At 40.9% G+C, this 16072-nt stretch overlaps 1 protein-coding gene across 1 annotated transcript in view; it reads left to right on the forward strand.

Moving 5' to 3' along the window:
* Positions 1-16072, forward strand: part of ZFAT (zinc finger and AT-hook domain containing) — a 136983-nt gene that overhangs the window by 50515 nt on the left and 70396 nt on the right. Inside the window, exons 5-7 of the mRNA XM_084621848.1 lie at positions 6931-7084; positions 7926-9385; positions 10748-10980. Of these exons, the coding sequence (XP_084477974.1) occupies positions 6931-7084; positions 7926-9385; positions 10748-10980 (1847 nt within the window). The remainder of the gene's footprint in view (positions 1-6930; positions 7085-7925; positions 9386-10747; positions 10981-16072) is intronic.

The following is a 16072-nucleotide window of genomic DNA, read 5'->3' on the forward strand; positions in this document are numbered from 1 at the left end:
ACACTGTTCTGTGTCCCTGGAGTAGCGTCTTTCCATCATGGCCCTGGAGACTTTAGCGTATGTATTTGAGTTCCTTTTTTTGGAACGTAGTTCTGCCATAACAGATTCGTCTCCCCAACACGCAATGAGATCCAGTACCTCCTGTTAGGACCATGCTGGAGCTCATCTGCGAATCTGGGACTGCGTGGTCTCTTGAGATAGTGGACTCTGCATGGTCGCCTGTGATGGTGGACTGTGCTGTGGTGACCAAACAGGAAATTCAAAAGTTCCCGGGGCTTTTACTGCCTACCTGGCTAGTGCATCAGAGTTCAGAGTGTTGTCCAGAACAGTCACAAGGAAGCATTCTGGGATAGCTTCTGGAGGACAATGTCATCGAATTGTGTCCACAGTACTTGTAACCTGGAACTGCAATCTTGATTTTAGCACTACTCCACTTGCCGAGGTGGAGTACAGAATTCATAGTAAAGAGCCCTTTAAATCGAGAAAACTGGTTTGGTCGTGTGGACGGTATCAGTTTTATTTCAAGGTAACTCGGCTAATTCTGAAATAACCGTGTACTGTAGACCAGGCCTGAGTGTTTCCATCTTCCACACCCATGGGTTGGTTTGGTTTCTTTTTAGTAATCTGGCCCTGAAACTGACATCATAGTTTATCCCTGCTAGGCTGATGGTAGAAAGCACCTTCAGCACAAGGGACTGTCTGACTTACAGGTCACAGGAAAGCTGTCTAAACAGGGAAGGAAGCTTTCATGCTTGGCAACTTATTGGACTACCACAGACTATCCAAAAGTCTCCTTCACCATTGAAAACAAGAACTGCTAGCCAAACGAAAAGGTAATGTAGTACACAAGAAATTGGCTATAGTAGATAAATACCATGTCAGGAATTACAATATTAGTAACAGCATATCCCAGCAGAGAGAATCTGTCTAGAACCAAGAATATGATATCCCACAGAAACTATCTATAAAGTAAAAAGATAACAAATTCACACCTTTTATTCCCTACTTGATCCCCGTTGCAATTGGTTTGAGAAGCCACAAGACAAAAAAATCCCAAATCAGGAAAGGCCACAGCCACTTGTTTAGAGGTTTGCTACATAACCATACAATACCAATCCTTCACACCCACCCAGGCAAAGGAAACAGGGACCAACCTCAGCAGTCTGTTTGAAATTACAAAACATGTTGGAGCCATAGCTGAGTCATTTTAGGTGAAGGATGCCTGTGGAATTTTCTACCACAGAAGATCAAGATGAACTCAGATCTTGTCTCTCTTAGAGACCAGTCCACACACTTGCTATTTAGTGTTAGACTTTTTTCAATAGACCTTGTGATACTGGCTGGCAAGAAGAAGGGATAAAATCTAAGAATCTAAAATCTTTTCTGAGGTTGAAGCAGAGAATATAGCCCTACTAGGCTTACAATGAAAATTAAACTTCCTGTATTTGGAATCAAGATACTATACTGATTAGTGCAGTTAACCAGCATCTGCTCAGTAAATGCAAGAAATCAGCCAATATGTGATGGTTCAACTGAGAGACAGGAATGTTGAAATTTCATTTATGTAACGCCAATTTTTTTCTTAAATGGTAAACATATATAAAATATGTTGGTTGTCATTCTACTTTCCTTCATATACTGCTTTTCTTCTTTGATCGTAAGGTTTTTGGGACTGTGGCAAACATGGAGCTGCTATATAATAATCTAAGAGTACTGAGATACAATCATTTTATGACAAGGAGTCTGAAGAAGTGGAGTTTTTACCCCCGAAAGCTTATGCTCAAATAAATCTGTTAGTCTTTAAGGTGCCACCAGACTCCTTGTTGTTTTTGTGAATACAGACTAGCATGGCTACCCTCTGATACTTGAAATCATTTTATGAACACTGTATGTGACCTGGTCAATGTGGTGAAGTTCTTGTATAGCTGGTTATAGACTTTTCTATATGAATTTATTGATCTAGCTCAATAGACGGCTGTCAGAAAAAAACAAGCAGAAAAGCAACATGACAGCTATAAATAAACAAACCTCCCAACAAATGCTGGGGGGAAATAACAGGACAGTGACATACTGCCAGGTTCCAACATGAAGTGGCTGGAGCCTAGAGATCATAAGAACACTAAACCGTTATAAAGCCCTCTCAAAAGAGGAAGGGGGATCAGTTCCCAGGGGCTCTCCAGGGAGACAAGCCGACAGAGAGACGCTCTGGAGCAGGAGTCTGGGGAAGTTGGGTCTTTCCCAGATTCAGGGAATGGTAATGGTAAGAAGAACCCTGCACAGATACAAAATTTGGATCCGCATCTATCCTCAAACATGGTCCACAGATGTCCGCATCCATGGATAGAAAGCATATATCCGCAGATTTGTAAGGCTCTAATGGTAAGCCTTGATATCACAGTCCTGGCAAAGCTCCCTCTACTGGACGCTAACCAGGCTGCTGTGTTTAGGTCCCACCTCAATGAGCCCTATGCACGTTAAGCTTGCTGAATGAGTAGGCTTCAGCATTGTCTCATTTTAGGCCTCTCTGGCACACTCCCTGGGCACAAGCTCTCTATTTGTTACCCCTTCAAGAAAATGGAACCTGGCAGTCCAGCTGCCCTATGCCCTGAGGAGCTGTGATGATCTTCTTCACATTAAGACACACCTATACACCATTCCCTGCCTCAGTTTCTTCACCATTCTGGAGCATTCTCTGGGCTTAGGTTAGGCTACTTTAGGGTGTCGAGGATCCTCCTCCTGCAGCTAATGGTTCTTCTCTGCATCATGGATGTATGTCTCTTCTCTCCCCCACCCCCACCCAGCCAGCTTCCTTTGACCTTTGCTGGTCCTGCAGTCAGAAATCCCCTCTGCTACAAAAGCATGCCTCTTGTACCTCTCCCTTGCCCTAATTTTCCTCTCTCCCGCTAACTGACCCAGTCTCTGTTTTCAAGAGCTCATCTTTTTGTTCCTCCTTCTGGGGAAATACTACTGCTTCAAACCCCAGCCCTCTACAGAGAAATTGGGGGTGGGGGATGGGAAATGGTTCTCCTAGCTTCAACCAACCCATTGTGCTAACATGCTACCATTTCAATTGGGCAACCATCAAGATAAAGTAAGAAGAATGAATGGTCTGGGAGATGTGTGGCACAGCTCTGATAGCAGATGGTGGATTCTTCATATACTGAGGCATTCAGTGAAGCAGCAATTTAAGAAAATCAACTCAAATTCATAGGTTGGTTACATATAGATTGATTCCCCAAGTTGTCACAGTTGGGGATAGTAAGATATGTTTTCTCTTTGGTTCTAAATAAGTAGTACTTTGCTTAAAGAAGGCTATTTAGCCACTGTATTAACCATTGGTCACTGCTTCCCAGGCAACAGAACTGCAGGGTCTGAGTCCAAGTCAGACCTGCTGAGATAATCATGGTTAGTACCAGGGGATGTCAGCTCAAACCCAGGTCTGAGAGTGGGAGAATCATATAATTCCTCCCAGGCCTGAGACCTGAGTGGGTTGCACTTGAGATCAAGAGGGAGTCCGAGATACAGATAGCCTACTAACTTGTCCAAGGACTGTGTCTACTGGGAACATATACTATCTGGCACAATGGGGCCCCTATTCTGATCAGGGCCTTTGAGTGTACTATTTTCTAAATGTGGTGTGCATTGCAGGTATTAGTTGTAGAGCTGATCAGAAATTTTTGTTATTTTCTGGGCTCCCTGGCTAAACTACTTCTCTCATGATGCACTACCATCTCACCTCTTCGTGAGCAACCTCAGTGCATCATAGGAGAGTTCCTGGCCACAATACATCATGGAACATGTAGTCTTGCTGGGAAACCTGGCCCATAGAAGAGACTATGGGTAGAGCCTGCAAATCTGCGGATATCTACTGTGATACAGCATGGCCAGAGGGCAGCAGGAGAGTGTTAGAAGGGAGCCTTATTCCCTGTAGAGGGAAGAAAGTTTGCTATAAATTAATTAAAGCACCTGAAGCCAGTCACATGATAAACCCCCCCTGCTTCTATCAGAGAAGAGGAGTTGAAGCAGAGTGGATTGGTGCTGGAACAGAGAGCAGTTTGGAGGGAAGCAGAGGAGAGTTTGAAGAAGTGCTGTGGTGGGCTAAGAAGACCAAGACCCTACGTAAAGGGACACCTGGTTTGTGCAGAGGGAGAGGGCAGGAAGCCCCACAAGCTGAAGGGCAGGAGAGGGAAGTAGCCCAGGAGAAGGAACCGCTAGTTCTAGTGGTTTACTGCTATCCCTAGGGCCCCTGGGCTGGGACCCGGAGTAGAGGGCGGGCCCAGGTCCCTCCATCTCCACTCCCCTCCTCTAGGACACTAGTGGGGCAGTTAGTACCCCAGTTCAGGCCAAGAAATGGTGCCCTGAACCCCCACCCAAGAAGAGAAAGCGCGAGACCCATCATAGTAAGTTGGCAATTTGCCACACTACTTTATATCTGCAGATATCCTCATCCAAATTCTGTATCCGCGCAGGGCTCTAAGTATGGGCATAAGGATCTTGATTTCATACTCCTAGGAATTGGTGTGGTGGTATTTGAAATCAAAATTTATATTTTTGGAAGTTTGTTTTTTCAGTTAAAAGTCAAAATTTTTCCTGTGGAAAGCAAACACTGCAAAAAACCCAAAACCAAACAAAAAAACCCAAACCCTCCCTCCATTAAAAAACATTTTTTGATGGAAAATTTTTGACCAGCCCTAGTTATTTGCCTACAGACTAGCTTTCCTTCACTCATAGAGTATCTAAGGTTTAATCTTGGGTTTTTTAGTTTATTTTTCAACTAAGTCCGTCCCCCCCCCCCTTTTTTTTTTTAAGTATTGCTTATTTTTTGTAAAGGATAATTTCTTTAAATTGATCGGTGGGAAGTTAATTACCTTAATTTTGTTCCTTCATGATGAAAGGAATAGTTCATATGCATCATTTTGTTTCTCTCTCTCTCTCTCTCATATAACATAGTGGGAGTCTAGGTTTACAAAAAAAATCGTTCTTACTTTATCTAAACTGTCCTATGTGACTTTACCTTTTAATTTTGTTCTCTGTGCTCTATTCTATTATTTCCAAAGTATATTCACATTTCATTTCATCTGTGTTCTTTCTTTTGCCACAAAAAGAAACAAGCTTCTGTCGTCTTTCCCAGTTAGATCTTTCTTAGTTTCTAATGCTGTAAACCGAAATGTGATCAAATGCTGACATAAACAAACAAAAAAACTTTGAGACTTAATGCAGCCAACTGTGCTTGAAGTAACTTATTTCAGCTAAGCTGTTTTAGGTCTAAGGTTACACACACACACACACACACATACACACAAAATATATGTTAAAAGGATATTAAGTTTGCAAAGTCAAGCACTCAAAAGTTAGGAAATGTCAGACTTAAGGTTGAACAGGTAACCTTAATTTGTCCCTCTTTTGCATATGCATTATGATACAGTCTTTAATTATATGATCATATGCTACTTTTTTTTCATAGGACCACTACCTTATTCAGTGCATGGAATGGACAGGACTCACCAAATAAGCAACTATTCAATATTTGTTTTCTCCTTATTGTGCATTGTATGTCTCCATGCTTTATTTACTGCCCACTATTCAAACCCACTAAAGACAGAATTATTAGATTGTTCATGGGCTTTTCTGTGGTGCTCATCACTATTGTTTCTGAGTTCTTCACAAACACTTTTTTTGTCTTCCCAATGCCCCTGTGAAGTGAGGAGGTGGTATTGTCCCAATTTACAGATGGGGAGCTGAGGCAAAGAGATTGTCTTCATGCAATCCCCCACCTCATTCACTGCACAGCTTCCAACTTCTGCAACAAATGTGTTGCATACAGACAACAGCCTCCTTTACTGTGCAATCCTGATTCATTCACAGAGCAGGTCCATCCAGTGCACTGAATGAGTTAAAACAGAATGTGATCGTTTCCCGCTCCAGCTTCCAATCCTGGTCAACTTGCGCAGCCAGTCCGAGGCTCCTCTTTCTATTCTTTCCCTCATTCCTGGTCCAGCTTTTGTCCCCTCTGCATTTTATTTATTTTTAATATTATTTTTATTTCCCCTCCTCCTTGCTGACTGTTATCCCTCTGCTGGCACCAGAGCACTGGAGACACAGGCTCCCTGCTCCTAGTTTCAGTGCCCAACCCTACCACATTTGAGAAGTTATTACAGGGAAAGTCCAGCTTTGCTTCTGTAGCATTGAGCTGGAGCATTCTCAGTTGCACTGTGGGGGTGCGGTATATGCAATCTGATCAGATATTGGATCTGTAAGAGGCTGGAGCATGCTCAGCAAGTATGGGATATTCAGAGGTCTCAGCTGCTAAACTCAGTCTCCACTGAGCATGTGCAAAATATGATATTTAAAAAGGTTTACAACTTGGCCAAATTTGGGCTGATTTTTGCCCAAAGGTACATCCCTGACAAAAACAAAAAAACAAAAAAAAACCCACTTTTCCTCCTTCAGCCCCACATTTTAATTGCGTTAAAAGCAGGAGGGGTCTAGAGCTTTTTTTTTCTTTAAAAAGATGTATGTTTGTTTTTTATTTTTGTTTTTTAATACTGGTAAAAGTTGTTTTTTCTCTAGCCTCGTTCTTGGAAATGGCTGAATCATTTTGGCTGAAATTCTCCCAAAAACTTCAACCTGAGGCAGATACCCTGTCATGTAAAATTTCAGTTCAAATGGTTAAAGTCTAGCAAAGATCTAAGCAATTGAAAACAGGATCTTATAATGGAAGTGTCAGGCAACCTTAACTGACATCACTATGCCCACCTACAATACAACAAAGATCTGCAATGTTTTACTGCAAGTCTTTCTACTATTACATGCAAATAAGTAGAACAAACCAAAGTAGAATAGCATAATAGTCACAGGGCAACTGCATTTTAATATCACTATTTTCATAAGCATTATTATGTTTTATTTTATGTTTTATTTTAATTTTAGGAGCTACAAAAATTGTTCCAGTTGAGGCTGCTCCCCCAGAAACTGAATCAGCAACAAATCCTGAGACAGCAGTACCAGACACAGCTCAACGAAGAGGGTATCAAGAATATGCCATTCAACAAACTCCATATGAGCAGCCAATGAAATCAAGCAGGTATTTTAAAGTACTTGGGTTCATGTTAAACTTGGGAGTGAAATGTTTCCTTATCCAGCATCATATAAATGGAAATTCCTCCATTTGTTTCCCTTATTTCAGCAGGCAGAAACAGATTATACATCAGGTGAGTCAGAGTAGCTAGACCATTAGAGTCTGTCAAATATTAAGAGTTACAACAGTATAAGAAGTTAAAAATAGGTAAACAATCATCATAACCTAAAATAGCACCTTTGTCTATTGGAATTTACCCCTTTCTTTCATTATCCTTGAATGGTTTAATATCTTATCCTTCAGCAACTTTGTGAGGCAGATGTTAGCTTTCTCTCAAGAGAACCAATCTTGTCGTTATAAATTGAAGAGCTACAAGTTCAATGAAGTTAACTATTACTGCTACCAAAACTGAGTCTCCCAAATGTCATATTTCCACAAGTGCTGAGACTGTAAAATTTAACTGAGTTTCTGCAAATATGTTTACAGCATTTTCCCCCTTAATTTGTCTAATAGCAATAGTTCAGCACAATAAGGTTGGAAATGTAAACTTTAGAATGGGTTAGTCCTGAATTTAAAAAAAAATAGATACAAGGGTTTAAAAAAAAATTAGATGTGCAACATATGACAGTTAGTTTGTCTGAGTCGTGGGGGGGGGGGGAGGGGAGAGCAGGTGGAGTGTGACAGGCATATCCACTAATTAAAAAATTAGCTTCTCCCCCATCCATAAAATGAAGATTTTTATATGCCCGTAGTCCATAATACACAACAAGGCTGCTTTGGCATATTTTGCAACTATATATCAGAATTCTAAAGATAACTATATTCTGGTTGTTTGGCTTCTTTCTAGGTTAGGTCCTACTCAGCTAAAAATTTTTACATGTGAATACTGCAACAAGGTGTTCAAATTTAAACACTCTCTTCAGGCTCATTTGAGGATTCACACAAACGAAAAGCCTTACAAATGTTCATACTGCAGCTATGCCAGTGCTATAAAAGCCAACCTCAATGTCCACATGCGGAAACACACAGGAGAGAAGTTTAGTTGTGATTACTGTGCATTCACCTGTCTCAGCAAAGGCCATCTCAAAGTCCATATTGAGAGAGTCCACAAGAAAATTAAGCAGCATTGCCGCTTCTGCAAAAAGAAATACTCAGATGTCAAAAATCTAATTAAACATATCAAGGAAACACATGACTTGCAAGACAAAAAAGTGAAAGATGTATTTGATGAGCTCCGCTTGATGACCCGAGAAGGCAAGAGACAACTGCTCTATGACTGCCATATTTGCGAACGTAAATTCAAAAATGAACTGGATCGAGACCGACACATGCTAGTCCACGGTGATGAAAGGCCCTTTGCTTGTGAACTTTGCGGCCATGGAGCCACAAAGTATCAAGCACTCGAACTTCATGTCCGAAAACATCCATTTGTGTATGTTTGTTCTGTGTGTTCGAAGAAATTTGTCAGTTCTGTAAGGCTTCGTGCACATATCAAAGAACTGCATGGACATTTACAAGAAACTTCTGTTTTTAACAGTTCTATCAATCAAAGTTTCTGCCTTCTGGAACCAGGAGGTGATATCCAGCAGGAAGCACTTGGAGAACAGTTATCACAGAGTGCAGATGAGTTCACTCCCCTAGGTGCTAATGCTCTTAGCGTACCAAAGCAATCTACTTGTAAAGGTGAATCAAATACCATAGATGGAAGCCATAATGATCTGCCTGGTAGTCTTCTGAAGATTGAGACTGCCCCTTCTTTAGAATTTGAAAACTTGCCGGTGGAGAATGTACCAGAAACACCACATCAACCATCAACAGACCTAGCAGCACCAGACCCTCAATCAGACCTGGCTTCAGATTGTTTCTTATTGAAAAATGATACCTGTGCTTCCAATGAGCTAAAGGCTTCTCATGAAAATGTGCAGAAAGTCAGTCGTGATAGTTCAGTGAATATGCAGGGTGAGGAAATTCCGCTGTTGTCTGGAGGCAAAAGCTCTAATATAAGTCAGAAAAATATAGACATAGAGAACCTTTCAGCTTCCAAAGAGAAAGTTCAACCCTTTTGTCTTAATGAATTAGAAACTAGCAAGTCACCAAATCAAAACACAGATGAGTCCACAAACCCTGCTACAGCATCAGATTCAGTCATCAGTCCACAGCTGGACTCTCATAATATGACTTCTGATAATCGAAGTGGAGCTGTTGCCTTTATGCAGATATTGGACAGTTTACAAAAGAGACAAATGAACACAGACTTGTGTGAGAAGATCAGGAAGGTGTATGGAGACTTGGAATGTGAATACTGTGGTAAGGAGCAGTGGAATACTGTGAGTTAGTTCAAATAAGTCACATAGCCATACTTTTTTCATTGCATTCTGGTTTATAGTTTGGTGCATTTGTCCATCTCTTCATTTGTAGCAATAGTAATTTCTGACTTAAGTACAAAGGTTCTGGGCTGGGTTCTGGTCCTCTGAAAATATTTTGTGCTGCATAAACAGTGCAAAATGAACTTAAATCTACCAAGGAAACCTTGGAAAATGGAGAAGGCCTGGCAAAGTGAGGTTCTGATATGCCTGATTCTCTGCTGGGGTAACATCCGTCTGGGATGGTATGCTTGCAACGTAAGTTAAAGCTGCTGTTTTCTCTTCCTTTCCCGTGCCCCTTGCTGCTTTAACTTTTGCTGGGGCCAGGCAGAGCAGAACCAAGGAGTTGCAATCAGCTCACCATCAGCCCATGCTCTCCATAGTGCTCAAGCTCTGTATGGACCATAGTGGATAATTCAGCCTTTCATGTTTCTGCAGTATGTAGAGATGTGTATATATACACCAGACATGTCTGATGACTTCTTCTGATAGCAAATAATGTAATGTTAAATTACTGATGTGGTTTCCCTTTGACATAACTTTCTCAAACAAATTCCTTTGGGGTGGAAATTTTCAATACTTAGTTTGAGACCAAAGTTATTGTTGTTTTGGTGAAAGTTACAAAAGTGGGGAGTAGCATACACTTGTCACCGATGTTCTGACGGAAAGTTTTGTGCTTGCATAATTCAAAAATGGAGAAAGTAAGAAACTCTGAACTTGTCTTGTTATAGTGTTCATCGCTGAGAAGGGAAAGGAATTCAAGTTTGAAGACATTCAGTAATTAAATGTAGAGTTATTCTTTAAAGTCAGCATATTTGTACAGGCATGTTCAAAGATTTTCTAATCACTTTTTTTCCTGGAGTCCTTATTTTAGAACAGTTTGGAACAGAGGGGCAAGTGTCAACAAGGCCTCCTGACTTATGGTTGGTTCAGCTAAACCATATTTACTACGAATTCCTGCATTTTCATGTTTTAATTAGGGGCACACCTTTTAAAGAACTTCCTCATTAGGAATACATTTGTTATGATATCCTCCATGAAGGGGTCCCTTGTTAAGATCTCTTTCTTTAGTACATGTCAATTAAGGAGATGCCACAATTGTTGTTTCTAAATATATTTGCATCAGTGAGGTGTGTTAAGATAATTTTGACAGCTAACCTTTCATTAAACACAGAAGGAAAGGATTCAGATGTTGTGGTTTGAATTGAAATTAAATATGTATTTGAATTCTTTATAATATCAATTTAAAAAAATTCTTCAGAAAAAAAACTTGTTTTCATGTTTGATTGTTTAATCTTATTTTTAGGCAAGTTGTTTTGGTACCAGGTGCATTATGACATGCATGTTCGTACTCACACTCGAGAGCATTTGTATTACTGTTCCCAGTGCAATTATTCCTCCATCACCAAAAACTGCCTTAAGCGTCATGTCATTCAGAAGCACAGTAACATTTTGCTGAAATGTCCCACCAAAGACTGTGACTACTCCACTCCAGATAAATACAAGCTCCAGGCACATCTTAAAGTTCACACCGAGCTGGTAAGTACAAATGAAATAGTATTTTTTTTAATCTAAGTTTTATGTCATCACCATAATTTTCAAAATCAAGTGACAATATTACATGACGTGGATAGTTTATTTCAAGTGCAATTGGCTATAATAATAATACGATACCTGTATCTGGACCCACATTTGTAAAATATTATTTATGCTTGAGAAATGATGCATGTATTAAATAAATACTGATATAATTCAGGGTAATGCCATTGAGACTGGTTTGGCAGTCAGCAGTCAGTCTTCTGGAATATGCTACCTCCAAGTTTGGGTTCCTTCAGTTGTGGTCATGGAGTTTCTTTTTGAAATTTTTAGTAACTTTAGAAAACTTTTTAAAATGTTAGTTTCTTGTTCCCTTTGAAGAGTCAGTGTAGATACCCACTCTTGGATTCTACAGGTACCCGGTTTGTTGAGATGGAACCTTCTAGTAAGCCGTAGTTATTAGGGCAGAATGCAACTCCCTTGTGGTGCCAAACATCAGACATGAAACTGTAAAAGGGATTGTAATCCTAATGGTCCCATAGTGTATTTTTATTGTTATTAGCATTTAGAAAGACACCACACAATTGTGAAGTTTCCAGGATCTATATCTTATTGATTTACATAGTTCTTATCACTTACGGCACATCTATGTCCAATTCAATGCAGGCTTGTCAGCCCTATTCTTTGGCTTCATTGGGTATGAATATGCCATTGAGCATGGTGGATCCCATGAGAAGTTCCCATATTTGTGAGAAGTGGGTGTTGAAGCTTAGAGTTCTCTTGCTTGCAAAGGCATTTCAGGCACCTGCTTCATAAGGACCTGGCATTTCAGAGCCTGGAATGTCATTTGTGTGAAGGTTGAAGTCTGGCTCGAAAAAGTCTTCAGATTCCAAGAATTGAGTTTGACACAGACTACTTCCTCCTCTGCATCAAAGAAGAAGGAAGCGGAGATGTGACTGTTCCCCTCACCTTCACCTATAGCCCCATAAGAAATTAGCGATGAAGCTTGCATGAGGTGTAGATTGGTATAGGAGGGAATTTCATTGTCATGGGAATTGGCACTTAGAGATTCTTTCTTGTCAGGGGATACTTTTATATTGTCTGATTCCCTTTTGGTTACCTTATCACCTTCCTCAGAGTTGGTTGGGTTTACAGCTCCAGTGCTGCTGAGTAGCCAAAGAGAGCTTAATCTAGCATTGTCTTCTCTCCAGTTTTATCTCTTTTAGACTGTAGTCAGGATCCATTCCTGATCATGTCTCCATTTGATATCAGGCATTTAGAAGCTACTTTGGTTCTGAGGCTTAAAGCCTGTGAGCTTTGCCATGTTGCCAATGGGATGGAATTGTAGGCCCATTCCAGGGAGTCCTTAGGCCTTCAAATCTCCTATACAGTATACTTGTTGCTTGCAGCTTCTTTTTAAAAGTCTGAGGCATTCAGAAAGTGCCTTTGTCCTGCAGGTCATGTGGTTATTCCTCCTTTGGCTTCATATTCTTCCTGATGGGTTCTATGATGGGTCTCTTATATGGAGTATAGTCTTGCTGGCCTGTGTAACTAACACATAATTGAATTTGCTGTTTCAATGAAAAATTCCCCAGAGGGACCTTGAGTAGTTTTTTTTTCCCCTCCCCAACTGAATCAGTCTGTTAACATCCTTCTGTTTCCGGGAGACTTGAATCTCCGGTACTTCACATCTGTCCTAGGGAAAATAAAAAGATAAGGATTAAGTTGAAGAGGATTCTTTGAATCAGTTGGCTGCTTCTTCCTCCTCTGATGAGGCTATGGGTGCTTCATATCCTTTTCCTGAAGGATTTCAGAAGCTTTAAACTTGACCACCAGAATGGAAGAAGCTCCAAGTACAGAGTTATTCAAAAGTACGTGAGACGTCCCTTTACTTACTTGATATTTTAGAGTAGCAGAGGAAGGGCAGCTAGCTTTTTCTATGAATCTTCTGAAGCTGATTAGATACGTTTTGGGAACAGAGGCAGAGGTCAGCAAGAAGTATCTTATCTGTCTAACCTCTGTTCTTATATGACACCCATATAAGATGGTTCTTCAAGTGTTGGTCCCTCAGTGTATTCCCCTGATGGTGTGCATGCGCTCTGCTAATGAGATTAGAAGATTTTTACAGGCAGCTGTTAGGGGGTTTATTCCTTCACCCACTTACTTTCCTGGTCCTTCTCACATGAACAGAGAGCAACAATACCCGAAGTCCAAAGGTGCAAACAATTCGATGTTTATTGGGTCAACTTCCAGCAAGCATGATTCCAGTTTCCTTCCTTAGCGTCCCCCTACCCAGCTCTGACACTACAGAGCCTTACACCTGTGTCCCTGTTCCCATTCCTGCCCTTAGCAAAATATAAATAAAATAAATAAAATAAAATAAATAAAAAATATGATTCCAATTTCCCCAACCCCATTTCCCCACCCACCCACTTCCTGATTGACTACAGACTATATAGTAAAACTTGAATTCTGCTTAGCTATACCTTAACCAATCATTTTACTGAAATTTAACTAACCAATCCTAACATATTGTAACATGATTATGTAACCAATTATTTCCCACCGCCTTAATTAGTTTACACCTAGCAAAATTAATTATACAGCACACAGAAACAATCACAGAACCAGACAGAGATTATACAGACAAACAATGGGGAAATGGGGACTACAGTGATAGAACAAATGCAGAAATGAGGATTTCACATCCCAGCTATTGATAAGTGAGTTCTTGCCAGACAGGATGCTATCAAACTAAGTTTACTTTTACATCTTCTAGGCACTTCCCTTTCTCTGGAGGCGATAGGCATTATCAGGACAGGATTGTATTCCTAACAGCCCAATAGCACCTTATTTCCATGTGACTAGTTTGGGATGTGAGGCTGTGATCGTTCGCTTCCCAGCTTATGGTTGCCTCTGCTGCTTAGCCAAAGGCCTTAGCCTAAGCACAGGGCCTCAGACTGTCACAGTAAGAGAAGGCCCTTACACCGGCAGACAGTGATTTTGATTCTTTCTTGTATACTTCTATAACTACCCAAGTGATAAGAATACACCTAAATTCTTAGAGTATAGGTCTTTACAGACAGGTCTGAATATTTATATCCTAAGAGCAGCATCCATTGTTCCATGCCTGGGCCCTTTCCCTCTTTGTGCTCCAAATCGAAGGTATAAGGGACAGGATGGATTGGCTTCCTCTCCACTTCCTTTCTACCATCCTTAGTTTGTGACAGAACTTCTTCAATGACTGCAGTGATATCTCACTCGGCAGGCCTCAGTCGATGTGGTGGATATGGCCTTCTGCTCGATGGTGACAGCTATAGTCATATGGAGGGCTTTATGGCTCCTATCCTCTGGGTTCCCTGGGAAGGTACAAGTTACAGTTGAAGATTAATCCTGTGAGGGAGACAACCTCTTCTGTGAAAAGACACATAACTCATTAGATTCACTGAAAAACTCAAGGGCAACCCTTGGTCCACTGGGAGTCTCCACTTCAGCACCAAAAAGTAAGTACCACAGGCCTCAGCCCTATAGATGGAGACCAACACCTCAAACATTTTAACCAAAGGGGATATGAACCACCAAGAAAACAGCCTACTGTACAATGTAGCAAACCTAACATTCCCCCTCTTCCTCCCTCCAGCCCTCACCTCCACATAAGAAACTTCTGACACGACCTTTGAGGGCTGCCGAGTTGTAATCTATCCAGATGTACCTGTGAATTAAACTTCATAACTCGGCTAGACACCAAAACCAAGCTCTGAACAGAGAGACTGGTTTTATGGCTCATTACAACAATTTTAAAACACCCTGCTACTGCTAACCCTCCTTTGTCCTACGACTGTAAAGGTGTTAATTGCCCATTTCATTTTAAGTGGTCCCCTACAACATGTGTTAATTCCTTGTACTTAACAATCAGTCCTGCCTTGTATTTAGCTGTGACACACTGGTTACCTTCTACAGACTGGAGGAAGAACTCTGTGAAGCTCGAAAGCTTGTCCCTTCCAGTCCACCAACAGAAGTTAGTCTAATAAAATATATTACCTCATCCACCTTGTCTCTCTAAATACAAAAAAGTCCATTTTAGCTCCCACAGAGTTTATTGGGACAACATGCATTTTTTTCCTCAGGACAGGTTCCAGCCAATAAAGGAATGTGTCACTTAACTCCAACTGAGCCCACAGATATCAGTCCATTCATGTCTCATCCTTCTAGGTTACATCTCTTCCTGTAGATATGTGACATCTTTTGTGAAACTTCATCTTCATTGCCTGCCGGCTTGGCTTCACGTGGTTTACTTGCTGAGCAGACAGTGTGGACAAACTAGTCTTGCTTCCCCCCAGAGTTTGAGCTTCTCTGACTTGGTGGGGAGCAAGTGTGTGTGTGTGTGATTCCCTTCATTCCCCACCCCAGCCGAGAAGACCTTAATCATGGATGCCTGCTTATTAGGATTCAGAGTAACAGCAGTGTTAGTCTGTATTCGCAAAAAGAAAAGGAGTACTTGTGGCACCTTAGAGACTAACCAATTTATTTGAGCATAAGCTTTCATGAGCTACAGCTCACTTCATCAGATGCATACTGTGGAAAGTGTAGAAAATCTTTTAATACACACAAAGCATGAAAAAATATCTCCCCCACCCCACTGTCCTGCTGGTAATAGCTTATCTAAAGTGATCACTCTCCTTACAATGTGTCTGATAATCAAACTGGGCCATTTCCAGCACAAATCCAGGGTTTAACAAGAACGTCTGAGGAGGGGGGTTAGGAAAAAACAAGGGGAAATAGGTTACCTTGCATAATGACTTAGCCACTCCCAGTCTCTATTCAAGCCTAAGTTAATTGTATCCAATTTGCAAATGAATTCCAATTCAGCAGTCTCTCGCTGGAGTCTGGATTTGAAGTTTTTTTGTTGTAATATCGCAACTTTCATGTCTGTAATCGCGTGACCAGAGAGATTGAAGTGTTCTCCGACTGGTTTATGAATTTTATAATTCTTGACATCTGATTTGTGTCCATTTATTCTTTTACGTAGAGACTGTCCAGTTTGACCAATGTACATAGCAGAGGGGCATTGCTGGCACATGATGGCATAGATCAC

Source organism: Lepidochelys olivacea, assembly GCF_965140295.1.
Source record: "Lepidochelys olivacea isolate rLepOli2 genome assembly, chromosome: 2".
NCBI lineage: Eukaryota > Metazoa > Chordata > Testudines > Cheloniidae > Lepidochelys > Lepidochelys olivacea.